General features: G+C 52.1%; 3 protein-coding genes across 3 annotated transcripts; 1 reads left to right on the top strand and 2 right to left on the bottom strand.

Moving 5' to 3' along the window:
* Nucleotides 1-231: 231 nt before the first annotated feature.
* Nucleotides 232-2948, top strand: T069G_10985 (uncharacterized protein; the record flags this gene model as incomplete). Its single annotated transcript, XM_056178195.1, has 3 exons — nucleotides 232-2171; nucleotides 2226-2635; nucleotides 2695-2948. 3 exons carry the CDS (start codon nucleotides 232-234, stop codon nucleotides 2946-2948), a joined length of 2604 nt encoding a protein of 867 aa, XP_056024485.1.
* Nucleotides 2949-3896: 948 nt separating this feature from the next.
* On the bottom strand, nucleotides 3897-5805 carry T069G_10984 (MBOAT, membrane-bound o-acyltransferase family domain-containing protein; the record flags this gene model as incomplete). Its single annotated transcript, XM_056178194.1, has 5 exons — nucleotides 3897-4327; nucleotides 4385-5406; nucleotides 5486-5585; nucleotides 5668-5712; nucleotides 5784-5805. 5 exons carry the CDS (start codon nucleotides 5803-5805, stop codon nucleotides 3897-3899), a joined length of 1620 nt encoding a protein of 539 aa, XP_056024484.1.
* A 1653-nt stretch (nucleotides 5806-7458) lies between these two features.
* T069G_10983 (gti1/Pac2 family domain-containing protein) lies at nucleotides 7459-8736 on the bottom strand (the record flags this gene model as incomplete). Its single annotated transcript, XM_056178193.1, has 1 exon — nucleotides 7459-8736. The coding sequence occupies one exon, from the start codon at nucleotides 8734-8736 to the stop codon at nucleotides 7459-7461; it is 1278 nt and encodes a 425-aa protein (XP_056024483.1).
* Nucleotides 8737-17533: the final 8797 nt, after the last annotated feature.

Genomic DNA, 17533 nt, shown 5'->3' with positions numbered 1-17533 from the left:
TGACCAGCAGCCCGATCGGCTCGCACCACACGACGAATCGAAGCCCTCGGACGTAATATCGAGTTATCATACGGCATCGCCACCTCCGCACCAAGCGATTCACTGGCTCTGCGCATCCTCGCGCCCTGCAAGACCGAGTTTCATTCATTCACAGCCGCGCCGACCTCTCGCCATCTTTCAAATTAGTTGGGCAAATGTTATGAGACGGCTCTCCTGTTTAGTGAGAAGAGGATGTCCGAATCGCCCGATTCCGAACGGTCCTCGGAAGGGCGATCGTCTCCAAACGAGAAACTTCAGATTCGACTTGTGCCGTATGAACCGACCCGGCTCAGTGGCGGTTCTCAGCTTTTCAACCCGAATGCCTCCATCGGCTCGAACCTGGACAATGTCGAAGTCCATTCTGCGGACGACTCGCCCGCCACCGCAAGCCCTCCTTCTTCAGCCTCGACCATTGCCGGTCCGTCTCGCGCCTCAGCTGGCAAGCGACGGAGTTCGAGTATTGGCCCAAATGAAATCCTCGACACCGGTTCATCGGCTATCGAGGCCGCCCCTCGGGGGAGATATCGATCTCAATCTCTGTCGCAGTCATTGAAAAGCCTGACGTCTCCGCCATCCCCTGAACTCCCACCTGAACTCCCACTTGATGCTACTGCCAATATTGCTGCTGCTACCGCCGCCTCTGCTACGACATCCCCTGTCCAACGTCGCCCCAAGAGATTCATCGACATCAACCTTAATTCCGACAACAAGACCTTCTCCCTCGTCCCCCTTAACTCCGTTCGGGCCTCCCGGACAAACTCTGTTGTTTCTACCCGCACCGACTCAAACCCGCACTACTCTGTCGCCTCCAGCTCCTCTTATATGCAGAATTCTTCAAGCATCTTTAGCGAAGATCGCCCCAGCTCGGCCTTGACGACATTGGCAGAGGATAGCGCCTCTGTGACCGCATCATCCCTAGGTCCATCAATCCCTGAAGAGGATGATGAATCCATGTCCCCTTGGAACTACAACCTTGTTGGTGGACTGCGCAAGGTTGAGAGTCACCTCAGCGATGCCACCGAGACCGAGTTAACCCCCACCCAGCTGCCTCCATTCCTGGAAGAAGATCCTGTCGCCTCAGGCAAGATTGCGGTGGAGGAAGAGCGCATCGCTGCGTTTGCTCTGACTACCAAAAAATCATTTCAGTCCAACAAAACCGGCAACACCGTGTCGGATCGCACAAATTACAAGACGTATGCGCAAAGCTCTTCTGGCCCGGACACTGTCCGTGGCTCCATGGCATCGGATTTCGACACATCTTCGCTTTTCCCCGGCGGACCCAACTATGTCGTTTATGACGGCGCGTCAACATCTGACCAGTCCCGGGCGCACTCAGATTCAGAAGCCCAGGGAACTCCCAACTATGTTGTCCACGGACACCGACGTACGCAGTCAGACGGGACGGATATCTCTCACGCGCCATCCGAATACTCGAACAATAGCATGGTAGTGGCTCCTTTACGGCCCATGAGATCAGGTCGCCTCTACTCTAGCTCGACGATTCCTAGCACTAGATCGCTCGAGCATCTGAGGACCGGGTCCTTGAACTCTGTTTCCGGCTCCGGGTTCAACCGAGAGGTCGATCTCAATACGCCAGCGGGCGTGTCCACACAGGTCGATTTAGAAGGGCGACATTCACGATCTCAGTCAACCGCTAGCCAAGGTGTTCACCGCAGAAATACGTCTCGAACGCAGCCATGGGGTACTGCTCTGTCCACAGTCATGTCAGAGAGCGAACGGAGTGACACGACTCGGTCCATCTCTCGACTGTCTGGCAATGCTCGCAGCAGCGTCTTTACACTCAACCAGCTAAGGCAGACAGGGAGCTTCTCCACTTTTGGTGTGGAGGAGGCTTTGGCCATGGCATCTCATTCTCGAAACGGCTCTGTGGACCGACCTCAACCGGTCTACGGAAGAGATACACCTTTCTCTACTGCTCGTCTAGTACGTGACCATGATGAGGATGGCGATGGTTTGGCAGACCTGGAGAGTATGAACCGTCTTCCCTCCCGTGCCCGCGGCCTAAGCATGGCTTCTGAGCACTCAGGGGCCAGAAATCACCGTTCCCGTTCCAGAAGCAATTCTCGAAACAACAGCATAAGCTACGCGTCGGTCATTCCGGCATGGGCAAGGTAAGCCAGAGCCCGTAATCAGCCTCTGAAGCTTGGTGTATCTAACTTGAATAGGGTCTATTACGGCAGTGGAGAACGGCGCTTTTTGGCGGCGCAACCTTCCAACGAGTCCATGTTTTCGCAGTTCACCAGCAGCTTACACCGAGATTCGTCCCACAGCCGCTCCCCTAGCTATGAGGCGCACACTGGAGAGATTTTCAACCCCCGTCGTCGGCCACGAGAAATGCATCGACGCGCTAGTGAATCCGATTCGATGGACATCCGCCCTCAGCCTTATATGCCCGTCGATCACAGTGTCAAGAAGCAGACTTCGAGCGTCTGGTCACCGCATCTGCAAACCGATAGACGAGCCAGCCGATTTAGCATCTGGTCGCCTCCTTCGTTGGCCGAATCTGCCGACTATGGAATCTGGAAACGAAACCTCCAGCTTGTGCTGTTTGTTCTCGGCTTCATCTGTCCATTTAGTGAGTCTTTTTGAGTTGTATCGACACGCCGAGCATTGACTAACAGAATGAAACAATAGCTTGGATAATAGGCGCCATTCTGCCAATTCCTCCCAAGCTGGAGCGAGAAATGACAGAACAAGCCTTCAGCACAGGCCATCTGGATATTCGAATGGAGGCACGCCAGCAGAGGGTGTACATCAACGCGGAGCGCCTTCATGAACGTGCCAGGTGGTGGAGGAGCGTCAACCGGCGCATGTCCATCATTGGCGCCCTCATCATCTGCCTCTGCGTCGTCCTGATTGTCGTCGGCGTGACGACGTGGCACAAATGAGCGGAACGGATCTTTTGGGCAGGGAGTTTTTTCATTGCTGACATGGAGATTTTTCATGTTTGGATAAAAAGCGACAAACACACTTTTGTGATATTTTAGCGATCATATTTTTTTCTGATGGGATGACGACGAAACAATACTCTTTTGGGATACTCGTTTCTGGATGGCGCCGTTTCGGATTCTTTTTCACTTCGATTTTTTTTTTTTCGCACAACTCTTACGAGATAACGATTCACACTCGCATTTACATTATTACAGACATTTATACAACAACAAATGTGTGTACACACGCACAAACACACACGACTTTTTATGCGTAACGCAAAACCCCCTTTTTGACGTCTCTTTCGATATATTTATAAACACAATTTTTTTATATTATATACATAACTTTTTTTAACAATTTGATGGATGGGAGCATGAGAATAGATACCTGATGTTGGGGGTCTTTCGAATCTTTTCGATGGATGGGAGGAGGGAGGTCCGAATGTTACATGCTGATATTGTACGATATATACGCATAGCTCAAGGATTCGCGGGATGTTTTGATGAGGAAAAAAGATGGGTGTTGATGATGAGTGCGTTTTTGAAGAAGAAGAGGAGGAAAGGCTAGATTTCAAAAAGCAGATGAAATAAAACCACATTATACTTTTACTTCATGGACATCATTCTCTCATTTAGTTATACAAACGAATCCGTGAAGCAAGAAATACACTAAACGCGAGAAATTCATAGGAGGGTTACACTTTGTCTCTCTACATATATAACAGGTCGTCCCCCCTTGAAATCCGCATGCTCTTCTAACCGTTCCCATGTAAGAAAACATTCCATCCTAATCCCGCCCATTTGTCTATTGTTCGTTTCCATTATACTCGTCCCAAAAGGCACACACACTTGCAAACATTTCCAAGAAAAAATGTCCGACAAGAAATTAATTTAAAAAAAAAATCATCGCGTCTTCCGCTTCTGCAGCGCCGCAATCTCCGCCTTAAACTCATTCACAGCCTCCGCAATGTCCTCCTCAGGATCCTTCGAGATGCCCAGAATCGGCTCCATGCCCGAGAGGCTCTCGCTGCTCGTCGAGCGCTTGAGCCGGGCGCTAGCCTTGCCCTGACGACTCTCGAGCTTCTTCTTAAGCAGGGCCTTTCCGGGAGACGCGAAGAAGGCGAGCGATGCCGTGGTCCAGATGAAGGCGTAAAAGTAGACGTGGGACCAGGCGCGGAATGAGTCCTTGAAGCCCAGGACGAGGAAGGGCAGCGTGGTAAAGGAGAATGTGAGCTGAGTGACGAGGTAGGTGGCGAAGTCGTAGTACTTCTTCTTGGGCGTGGGGTTTCCTGTGATGGGATCGAGGAAAAAGGGGCGAACGTGTCGGCGGAAGTCTATCACAGTCGCGTTAGCATATATTTCAGTCATAGAAACAAAGGAAATTAGCTTACTCTTGGCGGACGTTTGGATCAGACTGGCCAGCATAAAGCTGAGATAGTAGCCAGGGTAGAATCCGTGCCAAAAGGCACTGGTGACAAACGTCGTCATGCTGGCTCGGAAACCAGGCTTCTTGCCTCGGGGCGTCACTCGGAGGTAGATGTAGTTGCGCAGCCAGTTGTTGGTATTCATGTTCCATCCAGCCAGATACGCTCGAGGATTCTGAGCCGTCTCAACAGTCCAGGGATCGACGTTTTGCAGGCGGTTCCACGAAACCTTTCCAGTGGCGGGATCGATGCCGTTGTAGCCCAAGCCGGCCAGGATACAAGCACCCTCGGTCAGCGCCCACACGCCGTAGAACTTGAAGCGCGTCACCTGACTGGCCATGTGGATGAGGAAGACGCGGTGGAGGAACGATCGCTCGGTGAAGGACGGGTCGGTAACGTGGGTGTGGCTAAACTTGCCCGACAGGCCAACGAAGAGGCCGATCCAGACGAGCCCGGTGACGGCCTTCTTGGTGGCAGGGGTGCCGCTGCGAGGAATCTTGCGCTTCTTGCGCACGGGAGGCTTCTTGGCGGGATCGATCTGGGCGGGGACGTCGAACATGGTTGTGTCGATCCAGCGGCGATACTCGGCATAGTCAAAGGCCGGGCCGGCGAACAGCGAGGGGAAGAAGAGGACGTAGGCAATGTAGTCGATGAGCGGCGGGAGCTCCTTGAGGGCGCGGTTCTGCTGCAGCTCGGACAGCTGGTCGGCGGGCAGCTGCCCATCGGCCACGTTCCAGCAAAAGGCCGAGAGCTTCATGATGAGCACCATCTGGGCGCCGGTGATGTCGACCACGTCTGGTGTGTTTGCGATCTGGCGCTGGATGTGGCTAACAGACATGTGGCCCATGACGAAGAAGAAACCGATCCAGGGCATGTAGGGGCTGCCGCGCAGGAACTTTGCAATGGCGTAGGTGCCGCCCGCGCTGATGGCCAGAGTGAGGATGCCATCCCACAGGTCGAAGAGGCCGACGAGGTAGAAGAGCGAGACGCTGTTGGTTCGTTGCGATTTGTGTCAGCTAAGCTGAAGCTGAAGGGGGGAGTCTTGAAGTTGGAATTGTGGCGAGTTACCATATAATAAAGATGTTCTTTTGCAGCGGCTTCGCGTCCGGCAGACGCTTGAGGATGCCCGCCAACGGGTACGACAGAAGGAACGAAAAGGTCAACTTAACTGTTGGCGAAATGTATTGGTTAGAGTCGATGCAGGCTGCGCAGAACGGAGGGTAATGTATTGGTCGAAGAGAGTCTCTTACGTTCGTCGGGAGAAGCAGCAAGCTTCGTCGCCAGCGCCTCGAAAGCTGAGCATTGCAAGCACATACGTTAGCTTAAGAACCAGGATACAATCCGAAGAAGCAAGACCAAAACTCACGCCTGTGTAGAAATAACAGCATTGCTGCGTTATGTGCCACCCGTTCCAATAAAGGTGCTCAGCAACGAAGTTTGACAAAAGACAAAAGAAAGAAGAAGAAGCTCCAGGAGCGGGAGGGAAGATGGAGGGGTGCAACCCCAGCTAAATTTAAAAAAAAAAAAAGCGGGAAGCTACCCCAAAAAAAGTTCAGCCGTAAAGATTTAAATAAGAATCACATACACTGGCCAGAAACCAGACCTCTTGAATAAACAAGGTCAAAAAAAGAAAGAAAAGAAGAAGAAGAAAAGAAGAAGCAAGGGCAAATCTAGGCATCTATATCCGTTGAGTGCCCTGCGCAATACGACCTACAAGGCTTCTGCCAAATCAAGGGGCCCCCCTCCAGAATTTTGTTGAGCGCATCAAATGACGACGATGCATCTACACCGATCTACCTAAACACATGCAAAGCCCACGGGACACCATCATTCGCCAAAAGGTACCGAACGAAACAAACACGTGCCGCCAACACCACCAGAAACCCAAAAAAGCAAAGGATTGCACGTGAAGAAGCTGAATTCAGATTCAGTAGACTGAATTCAATTTCTTTTAAACATAAACATAAAGATTAAGATAGAGATGCAAAGGTAAAATAGCCAATGGCAGCCTGCAAAAGTAAAAAGGACAATGACAGCCTGGAAATTACTTTCAACAGAATCATGGCTTTCCAATTACATCACCGGCGACGCATCCCACACACCCCTCCGGCAAATCTGCTGATCACCGCCTCATCCAGCCGTAGTTTTGACAGGACAGCCTGGCAAGCAGAAAATCAAGGCACAAAACAAGGGGAGAGTGAAACATGCACTTATACACACACTTGTTTATTATTGGTAGCCTCTGGTTTTTGTCGATCGTTATCATGGATGAAGCCGACCACAAATCTACAAACATTTATAGACAGAACCATCACATGCAGATTTCAAAAGAGATATAAGACATATCCAGAGTATCAATAACCTATCACTAAGGTACAGCTGGTTGTGTGTATATCAGAGCGCATGGCCACCCAGCCAGCAAGTCTCCGCACGCACTTTTAAAAGCCCATCCGTTAAAAGAGATCCCATCCAACGCCGGTAATCAACCCACAGATACCACCATGATACGAACAAGCCAAAGTATCGACGAGCCAAATCCCGCCCAGTTCCGAACAATGGCGCAAACCTTACTCCGTATACGCCGCCATTTAACTCCAGGTCCAAGCAATTGTACAAAGCCCAACGCCATGGCCCATCATGGGAAAAACACATGCCCTCAAGACCGTGTGTAAAAAAACCCACCGCAACACTATTACTATGCGTAAAAAGAAACCAGGGAGAAATTACAATATAAAGAGAAGAGCAAGAATTAGAAAAAAGAAAGAAAGAAAAAAGAAAGAAAAGAAGAAGAAGAGGAAAAGCAAAGCTCCCACCCGTATAACACCGCGCCAAATCCGTTTTGAGAGGCTCCAGCAAGGAGCACAGAAATGTACATGAGAAACCCCCTCTCTTCAAACGCCCGAGGCGCCCAAAGCGAAGAGGCATATTAAAGAAGACAACGGTAGTGCCCTAGGTGCTTTTGTCAGTCATCGTGTCAGGCATCATCATCAGGGCTGTCATGGCAATACGCTACTCACGATGGCTTCCTCCGCGTCAAGCTACTATGGTTGTTGAGGATAGTAGTAATCGTTTGGTCCCTGATAATTGGACCAGTCAAAACCCTCGCCGTTCTGTTGCTGCTCATCTGGCTGCACATCTTGCTGGTGCGGTGATGGGTGGGACAACTGGTGCTGCCGCTGCTCGTCGGGCTGCGGCTGGTGCATTTGGTGGTGAAACTGCTGTTGTTGTTGCTGCATTTGTATCGCATGCATTTGATGTTGCAGCTGTTGCTGGCGCTGTAGCTGCTGTTGGTGGTGGTGCATCTGCTGCTGTTGTATCTGCTGGTGGTGCAATGCCTCTTGCGGCAGTTGACCTTGCGGAATGTGGTCGTGATATTGAAATGAATGATGGCGATGAGCATAGCGTGCCTGGGCCTCCGCCTGAGCTTGGGCTTCCACTTGAGCTTCAAAGTGATCATGAGGTTGGTGCTGCTGGGCAAGGTATTCGTAGTCTGCTCTAGAGTAGGCAGCCATCGGAGCGACGGCCATGGTTGACACCGGCAGGGCTTGAGACATCATGACTTGAGAGCCGTAATCGGCAACCTGGGCAACATGAGAGTGTGGGGAGAAGTTGGCGACGTGGGCACCCATGTTGTAGAAGTGCGCGTTGGCACCCATGAAGCCATTGTCTTCCTGGCCAAACAAGGTGACTTCATCCACAGGATTGCGGAAGTTTTGGGACATGACAAGCTCGGTGCGAGGCTTGATGTGTGAAAAGAAGTTGGCCTCGCTCGGGGTCATCAGAGACTTGTTGTCAACGTCTTCTATACTGTAGTAGCTGACCAGATGGTGCGGCACACCCTGGAAGGTGATGGAAATTGTCTTCTTGACGAGTCCCCTTTCTTTGAACAGATAAGAGTCCACCAGAGAACCGACCAGCGACCGTTCTGGGTCTCGGGCGATGGTGGCCGGGTCTAGGACAGTTGAGTTGGACCGAGGAGTGGCCTTGTTGACGCCCTGAGAACCTCGTTTTCTCTTGAGCGCACGTTTCTTTTCGCCGGGAGGAAAGGGCTTGTCTAGCTCGCGGTAGATGAGAAAGTTGCCGAGGATGCGGCTAGGACTCCAAGAGATACCGTCTGTCCAGCGCTTGATGCCAGAGGCATGCTCCTCATAGATGAAGATGTTGCCGCTAGAAATGAGCTCTTGGCGTTCACGATCATGCGGACGTCGAGGCACATGGTTAATTTGACCCTGCAAGCACGCTTCGAAGAGGAGAAGTGCATCCCAGGTGGTGGCTACGTGCCCCTTGAATGTAGGGTTTAGAGGTGATTGGCTGGCCATTGCAACCGAATTTGATCTTTGGATGGCTTAAAGTTTGAAGGTTGTTGCTCTGTGTGTACAGCGTGTGAATAAGCAGCGAGTGCCTATGCGAGGTGGATAGTGTTAGTGTCGGGACCGATGGCTATACACGAGACTGTCCATATGTCACGGATTGGCCTGATGCTCCCCAAGGGGCAAAGCGGACAGTTGGAGGCAAGTCGGCAAGGGAGCGTGAGACGGGTTGAAGTGTGTAACGCAGATATACCAGTGACGGTATGGGTTGTTGATGGAAGAAGAGATGGGATGGTAGAGGGCAAGAGATGATGGGTAGAGACGAGGTAGGAGGGATACTAGTAGAAGGAGAGGGAGGAGATAAGAGAAGGCGAGAGCGAGAAGCAGAGAGATATATAATAGTGGGGGAGAGAAGTAGAGAGCAGTACAAGTAAGGTAGAGCTAGAGGAGGAGGAGAGGAGAGAGGAGAAGGAGGAGGAGAGAAGAGAAGAAAAGTGGAGAGGAGGGTGTGTGTATTGTGTATGTATGCCTGCACTTGTGTGTGTGCGGGATCTAAGTGGGGAGTGAGAAAGAAGAGAGAAATCAATACGTACCAGGCCAGGGCCGGGGGGGCAAAGCTATCGTTGTCGGAGACAAGTCGGATGTCAAAGGCCGGCAAGGAACGAGTAGGGCTGCCGGTTCGATGCCGCTGATGACGGACACTGACTCGAGCAAAGGAGAGAGGGAGTTGAATTTGTGTTGAGTTTGGGTTTGTTTGACGTTGCCAAGCTGAACTTTGAGGGAGCGGGAGTGGTGAAGCGGAAGCCGTCTGGTGGAAAGCTTGGGTAGAGACGGATCGGCGTCACTGCCGAAGTGTAAAGGTTGAATATCTATCACGTTCAAGATCAGATCCGGGGCGCGAAGCCGGAGCTGTTACTGCCGCTGAAGCAGTTGCCAAGTAAGGAGAGAGAGACTCTGGCAGCGGCAGTGATATTGAAGGTGATGATAGAAGCGGAAGTGTATTAGGGGATAGGTATTTGGGAGTAGGAGTTGGTGAGTGGGAACGTTGGGAAATAGTTGGTGGTCGATAGTGGTAATTTGTTTCTGCGCAAGGAACAAGACCAAGTAAAAGCGAAGGCAGAAGACTGGCGACGATCAGGTTATATAGGGCCCCCAAATACGAAAAGAGCAGCAAGCAACGATGAAGAAATCGGGGCCCGAAGCAGAGCCGCAGGCAACTGCAATAAAAAAAAAACCGAGAGAAGAGATAAGAGGGCGTTGTATGAGCCAGTAAATTCGTCACTGGAGGCGGCGGTGGCTTTTTCTCTCGCTTTATTTTTTTTCGTTTTGGCTGTCCGGGCAGCGCAATCTCAGGGCAGCGCAGCTGTTAAAAAAGCCCAATTGCTCGAGAGCGCAGGTTTATCTGGGCAGCGGCGCAATTCGCTGGGGACCAAAACCAAGAAAAATCCAATGTTGCAAAAGAATGAGGGAGAACGAGGCCGGAGAAGAGGGGCGTTGGAGTTGCTTCGAGAGCGGCAGAACGAGAGCTGGCGTCGGGCCCCACCCGCAGACCGCAGACCGCAGTTAGCAAGGCAGGTACAGATGAGCTGGTGTCGGAGGGTGTGTACCGGCGGCCAGGGCGGAGGGAGGGTGGGCAGCCAGGTACCGGCACGGGTGCGTCTACATGCGGCATACCTTTTGGGTCCCCTCGTTCCGTTGCTGGGTCTTGGTACCTTGATACCTTGTGTGCGGTGCGGTACCTTGGATATGCTTGGGCGGTGCAAAGTGGAGGAAAAAAGCGAAAGTGTATCGTACCAAAGGACGCCCTGGATGTGGTGCGGGTGGGGCCACCAAGCCGTGGCTTGAGCGAGACCGATTTGGACCCAATGCGGATGCGACCCAGGGAAGCGACAAGGCCCAGAGATGGCCGCGATGTAGGCGATACACGGCTGGGTGCGGGCGACGCGGGCACAGGTGGGCGTAGCGCCTACCGCTGGACCCATCGTCGGCCAGGTACCTCTACAGAGCCGACTGTGCCAGCACCGCGACGACTGTACCTGGAGTAGCGCGAGCAGCCGGATCGCTGGCAGCCAGGTCAGCACAGCTAGCAACCAAGTGCGCGCGCCAGTAGCACCGATGCGGTGCGTGTGTGTGTGTGTGTCCATGTGTGTCTAGTGTATGTGTGTGGTAGCAGAGCAATTTGATAATAATATTTTCCTTGAAATTTCACTTGACTGATTACATGTACTAAATGCTAAGTCATCTCATCTTTTGATTACAGCCCAGTACGGTACAAGCACACAAGACGGAGTGGTACCTCCTCCTCCTCCGTGCATCGACCACTGCAGCAGCTTGGGTTTAGCGCGGCCCCCCGGAGACGTGGGTGCTTGGGCCCCATTTCCCGCAACTGCCGACAGCAGGGTCAAGGGCCCTTTTACCAGCAGTCTGGGCTATTAGCCGGGACAAGGTGCTTTGCACTCCCAGTTGTCTCCTCAACTGGCCCTCGATCTCAGATGCAATGATGCTTCTTGTTATTGCACTGTTTTCTTCGTAGCAGCGGCATGGCAGCGGATGGCTCAAAGCATCACGGCCACCAAAGTCAAGCAAGCTAGTGGCAGGCCAGACTCGATCGCATTTTCTCAATTGACCTCGACAAGTTTTTTCCATTGCATTTTGGCAACGTTCAGGCACAAAAGTATAGAGTGAAACCATGCAGTGGCATTGACTGATATGTACCTACATAGCAGGCAGGAATCGTACTCGGGGCCTGTGCACCGCACCGTAGCGTCGGACCCGCTGAGCAAAGGAGATCTGGGCCGATTGCCTTACCGTGCATCGGCGCTACTTGTTACTGGCAAATTACTATGAGCAAGATACAAGAGAAACAAATTGAAAAAAAAATATATGAATATAAAAGATATCAAGATAAAAAAGATCCTCCAAAGGGGCTGTGCAGACCAGAGAGCGCAACAACGCCAGAGCGCAGTCAAGATAGGTGCCCCTCCGCCATCTTGCATGTTAGGCGCAAGTACAAGCAGAAAAAAGGGAGGGGAAAGAAATGAGGCGGCCGAACGACACAAGGTGGGCGCAAAGTGGGCAAAGAGAGAGAGGGGCGCCCTTTCGATGCTACTGTACTTGTCTCTCGCCCGTTGTACTAGCAGCCCAAGTGCTGAGTGCCAAGTGACTTGCAAGTACACCAAAACAGCTACCATGGACCATGACATAAAGCAGATGACATTAGAAGATACGGCTGGTTCTGGTCAAGCCTCAGAAAAACGAAACGAGGCTGGACTGGGAAAACGCCGCTCAGCGTCATCTCGCCAATGTTGGACGTGTCCGGGTCTCAGAGTCACGTTTCCCCCTCTCCGTCTCCGTTCGTTGTTGCAAAAGGCGTCGACTGGAAGACCCATTCGCGGAGACTAGCCACCGTACTGTGCGCAGAGGGCATCTCGATGCAATCAATGGCTCTCCGATTACGGGTGGTGATGGTAATGATACCTGTTGCAAGTAGTATATCGGGGAAGAGAAAAGGTGCTTGCTTCAAATGCACGAGCATGACAATGCATTGGTTCCGTATGGTTCCAGCCAATGCCAGTTTACCTAATGACACGAGACACGCTGCTAACGGCCAATGCACATCTGCAGCTCTAATTTCATCCTGCCGCGGATAAAAGGCCAACGACGAGACAGAGACACAGGACAGCTCACAGAGCGTCACTGCACGCTTCGTATAGTACCGGCATAAGGGCCGCGCTGGTGCTGGGCTGGGCTAGGTCCAACGCTCCCTCGTTCTTGTTTTTCCCACTGTTCTCCCTCTCCCTCTGCTGGGCTGGCGCTACTTTTTTGCTGCTAGGATGCCCGCGAGCGTGGCCGCGGTTTTTGTTTTGCCCAAAGCCAGCCAAGCCCAAAGCCCAAGCTACCTAGCACCAGTGGTTGGTGGAGGCGCCTAAAAAAGGTGAGGCACCGAACTTGCTGCTCCCGCAACCAGCCGTTTCCGCGCTGGAGGGGAGGGGCTGCGGCCGTCCAGGTTTATGAGAAAATGATGGCACTACTGTACTGTACTTTGTTAGCAAGGCAGCAAAGTACATGCTCGAAACTGTGACTACGAGTTAGATATGCAGCAGAAGTTGGCGGTGCCCGCCTTAGTGCGAGCCTTACGGCGTGTTTTTTATCGCCTCGAATCGGTAACGGGTCGTGCTACTGCTGCGATAGATGCTGGTGGTTTGTTCGTTTTGTGAGAGAAAATTGAGCCCTTGATACCACACACGGCGGACACTTCGAATATGCAGCTTATTGCCCTCTATCACACTCTCTACTGTATACGATTAGTCTCTTCGTGTTCGTTTACCAGAAAAGCAAGGGGACATGCGTGGGTTGCTGATGTCGGCGCTCTCCGCCTCGTTGCTTTGAGTTGTGTCGTGCCGTATAACATCGTCATGGCTTGAGGTCTGGCCCTGGCCTTACGATCGAGCAATCGACGATCGTGGGCCTCGATTCAAAGCCCCCTCCAAAAAGACCCCTCATTGAGCCTCAACAGAAGAGATTCGAAACATTGGCTTGAATGTATTAATAGCCCGGTAACGGTAACCCGGTTTACAGTTGATCGACCCATGCCCGCCTTGTTTATCGCTTATCGTAGCAAGGCGGGACAAGAAAAGCCAGGGAATGAGGAAGTTTTTGAACACACGGGCCCCAATGATGCGCACAACCCCGGCAGTTGTCCGGCCCGTGCAAAGAGATATTGACGATATGGCTTTGTATGCGCGTATACTCGTACTCGTACGGCTTGCAAGTTCCTTTTTCTTCTGCCCGCCACGGCGTGCTCTGCGCCTCGCTCTGCCTATGACTAACAACTGTTGCGGCTCTTGATCGGAGATATGACCGCGTACCTACCCGCAAGTATACTGCATACCTTACTCATCCTCGTATTCCCCTGTCAAATCGCAAAGCCAAGGACGCCAAGATCACATCAAACTCATCGCCCTACCGTTGGCTCTCGCTCTGCCCCCTGGCTGATGACGCCGTTCCCAGGATTTCACCTCCCTGTCCTGCCCTTCTCCGGATTTCTCAAAAAATAGCTCCGAGCTCATCTCTCTCTCTCGTTTCGCAGCGGCGTTGCCGTGACTAACATTGCTCGAGAACACTAGCAAACTAGAGCTCACCCTGCTCCGTGGTTTGGCGATCCAAGTTCGCCGCCCCACGGCCGTTCGCCACCATGCTCCAACCAAAAAACACCCAAACAAGCACCCAAGTGCTAAGCAAACGCCCCCCATAGCGCGCTAGGAGTTGGATAGGGCTGGAATAAGCCTCTTAGCGTGGATACACACCCTGAGGGGAGCAAGAGGGTGCGAGGAGCCCGGCAAAGCTCGCTGGATGGCTGGCTGGGCTGGCGCTGGCCTGGTTGGCTGTCGCTCTCACTCGCTCGCTCTTATGGCTTGGAGAGAGAGAGAAGCCCGCTCTCCGCTTCTTTGACCCGTCAGAGTGAGTCGTGCATCTTTCCGGCCAATCTGGCAGCACGCAATGTATCTGGTCTGGGTCGGCATTAACTGTCCAATGAGCATCAAATCTTCAGCCAGCTTCCTTCGCTCGCCGAATTTTCCGTCGATCCAGAGGGCTGCCCCAGTGGTTCGTTGCGCCCAAGCCCGCCACCCTGCGAATGAGACCGGTCTGCTTGTCCGGCTCCCTTGGCAGAGGCTGGCTCTACAGTATGTTGTGCCTTCGCTTTCCTTCGCACTCTGTCTCTCGCTCTCTCTCTCTGCCCGCGCGCACACACAAGAATGCGTATCTATTTCCTAATGCTCTGCAACGAGAATATGATGTGTAACTTGTGCGTGTGGGACACCATTGTTGCTTGTCTTTTTAGAATTCAGGAACACGCAAAAGCTTGTGGTTCAGAGTTTGTCTGGCGGCCACCCGGCTCGCGGAAGTGGCCGACACGAGCCATGCGCGCACCATGCGCTTTCTTGTCCTTGTCCTGGCCGGCTGGGTGCGATTCAAAAAAAGGTTGGGAAAAAAAGAAGACAAAATAAATTGCAAGATGCCAGGCCAGGCCACGAGACGAGCAAGCGCTGTGGGAAGCGGCAAATGACATTGACATTGCCACTGTCATTGTCAAAATGCAGCGTACCTGCATCGCCAATCCGCCAAGAATCTCACTTATCATATTGTGTCTTCATCACATGCTGGTCTGGCCGCGTGGCAGCGTTGCTTGCTGCTCGCTTAGCACACCCATGTCTACCTGCTAGGTATGTCAGGCAAGTCAGGTCAGGCCATGTATGTGCCAGTATGTGCAGACCGTCACGTCACGGCCAAGTACAGCGCCGGTACTCGTTGCTCGTCCCTGTCCACACTGTCGTATATCGCTCAGCTCTCCATGGGGCCAAGCGGGCGCCTCAGGCAGGGAAGCAAGCAGTAGAACCAACAGCCATCCAACATCCAACAGCCAGCCATTCGAGGGGAACTCGAGTCGGTGCTAGTACTCGTACGGAGAAGTACTCGGGCTAACCTGTAGCAACTTGTAGCAAAACACGGCACAACTCGACATGTTCAGCTGTACTGCTCTCGTACCTGCTCGCGACCGGCCAATCTGCGCTCAATCAACCCATTCGAACTGGGGCTAGATTTCGGATGGTGGAAACCAGATCGCACGCGCTAGCAGAAAATTGGATCGCCAGGGTTGCTCCTCTCAGGCTCCACCGCCCTCAGAGATAAGTATCTGGACGGAGCCGCAGTTATCGCAGGGCTGGCAAACTCTATACACCCACTAACACGGCTGGGTCGGGGATACGTCCCGAAAGCGAACCGCAGCTTGCCCAGCACAGCGCCGCAAAAAGCGCCTCCCCAGAAGCTCCCCTCAAGCCCCCTCTCTCACGCACGGGCCATGAGCCAATCGGAGTGCCTGCATGAGCCCAAAAGCCCGGCCGGCGAACCACTGAGAATCAACTGGAGCCAACTGGGAACCACTGGGAGCCACTCACTGGGCGAACTTGGGCCAACCTACCAAGAACCACTGCAGCGAACGGCTCGTCATTCCACTGCAACTTGTCTAGCCTCTAGTAGCCTCGTTTCCTCCTCCATTGACTTCGTCTCGCCTCGTCTGTGACTGTGATTGTGCCATCGCTATCCATCCTATCCAGATTCAGGCCGCTGTGTGCCCTATCTATCTGGTATCTACCTAGTAGTCTATCGTCCTGCTCTCGGCCAACAACAGCTGCAAAACTACCTACTAACTGAGCCGTCTCTTCCCCCAAAGGACGCTGGACAAAAGTCACGATACGGGGTACCAATGCAAACTAATACCGTCTTTTGTCTTTTTTGTTACTCGTCGTTTTTTCGTCATCTTGACTCCCCTGTTTCACCACCGGCGCCATCCGATGATCACTCGTGCAAGCCGCAACTGATATCCTCATCTCCTCCTCATCTCTTCACCAGAAGTCCAGACACGTCTTACTGTAACGGCTTTTGCTTTGCACAGCCACTGACTGCTCTCTCTCTATCGTGTAAGTGACGTTGGGAATGGAGCAAGAGACCGAAAAAGCAGAATATGACGGCAAGGCTAATTGGTTATCACGGCCAACTTCGGGGAGATTTTTTTTTCATGTTGTTTGATGAACACCAACACCACCATCAACAAAACGCCCAAAACAATAGTTCACAGCCAATTCTGAGAGAATCCTCTCGTCATCATAGATCAAACTAGTTCCGCCTGAGCCTGAAGCAGCCATATCCAGCGCCAATACCATCAAGGTCGTTCAAAAGAGAAAAAAAAAAAAAAAAACAATAAAAAAAAAGGCACCAACACGGCTTCCACGGCTCCTTGATGCATTCGATAGCTGCAAGTGCAAGCGAAACGAACACCCAAGATGCAGCACTCACACACACTCATCTCTTTTCTTCAACACACACACACACACACACTTCATTTCACCACATGCACTCAACGCACACTCCCCTCCATCAAGAACAACCCAAAGCACCAGAAAAATAGCAGCAAAAAGAAAAAGACCCCTTGGCAACTTCCCCTCCCCCTCTCCCACCCTCCATCAAAAAGCCCCGATTTCACACAGACAAATGAGAACCGGCGAACTGCTTTCTAGTCCTCGTCAAACCACAAAAAAACTACTAACCCAAGGTAGTTCGCGATGACTTAAGCATGGCTAGTCCTTCCCCTCCTCCTCCGTCCGTGCTGACGTTACAGATCATATTTTTTTGGGACACTTCTATCATAATCGATCTCACCGGCCACCGGCACTACTTGTCTATGACAAGCAAGTATTCTAATTTGTATTTCCTGTATTTCCTTCAAAGGCCGTCATCTCCGCAAGTGACGGTAAACTGGGGTTTTTTTTTCCTATCAGTCATTTTTTCGCAAGGCACCGCCAAATCGGGTTCAGTCAGAATCGTTTCCTTTGCCAATGCCATTGAAACGAAACGAACATACACACTACCTAGACCTACCTATCTGCACCCACACTAGCTAGCTGCGCGTAGTTTCGTCGGCCTCTCCAAGCGAGGAACCTGAATTCTGATCTATTCATTTCTTGTCCTTCTTAGAGAACTTGTGCTGGATTTAGCAAAGCCAAGCAGCTACCCAAGCCAAGGAAGTAGTTCGCAGAGCATTTCAAGGTGGTTGGACCAAAAGCCCTTTTAGCACGAAACATGTTTCTACAGTCGAATTACTCGTACTGGCCACAAACAAGCTGTTTCGTACGTGATTGGTTCCATATACGCCATCGAATTAGAGGGGGAAAAGAGCTGGCGTTCTGTCCTTGTCCAAAGAGGTGCCAAGTATTCGCCAAAGCCATGCTAGCTACATCCAAACACATGG

The sequence above is a fragment of the Trichoderma breve genome, assembly GCF_028502605.1.
Source record: "Trichoderma breve strain T069 chromosome 7 map unlocalized scaffold00007, whole genome shotgun sequence".
Taxonomy (NCBI): Eukaryota; Fungi; Ascomycota; class Sordariomycetes; order Hypocreales; family Hypocreaceae; genus Trichoderma; species Trichoderma breve.
Note: the sequence above shows the minus strand (reverse complement) of the source record. Positions and strands in the feature narration are given on the sequence as shown.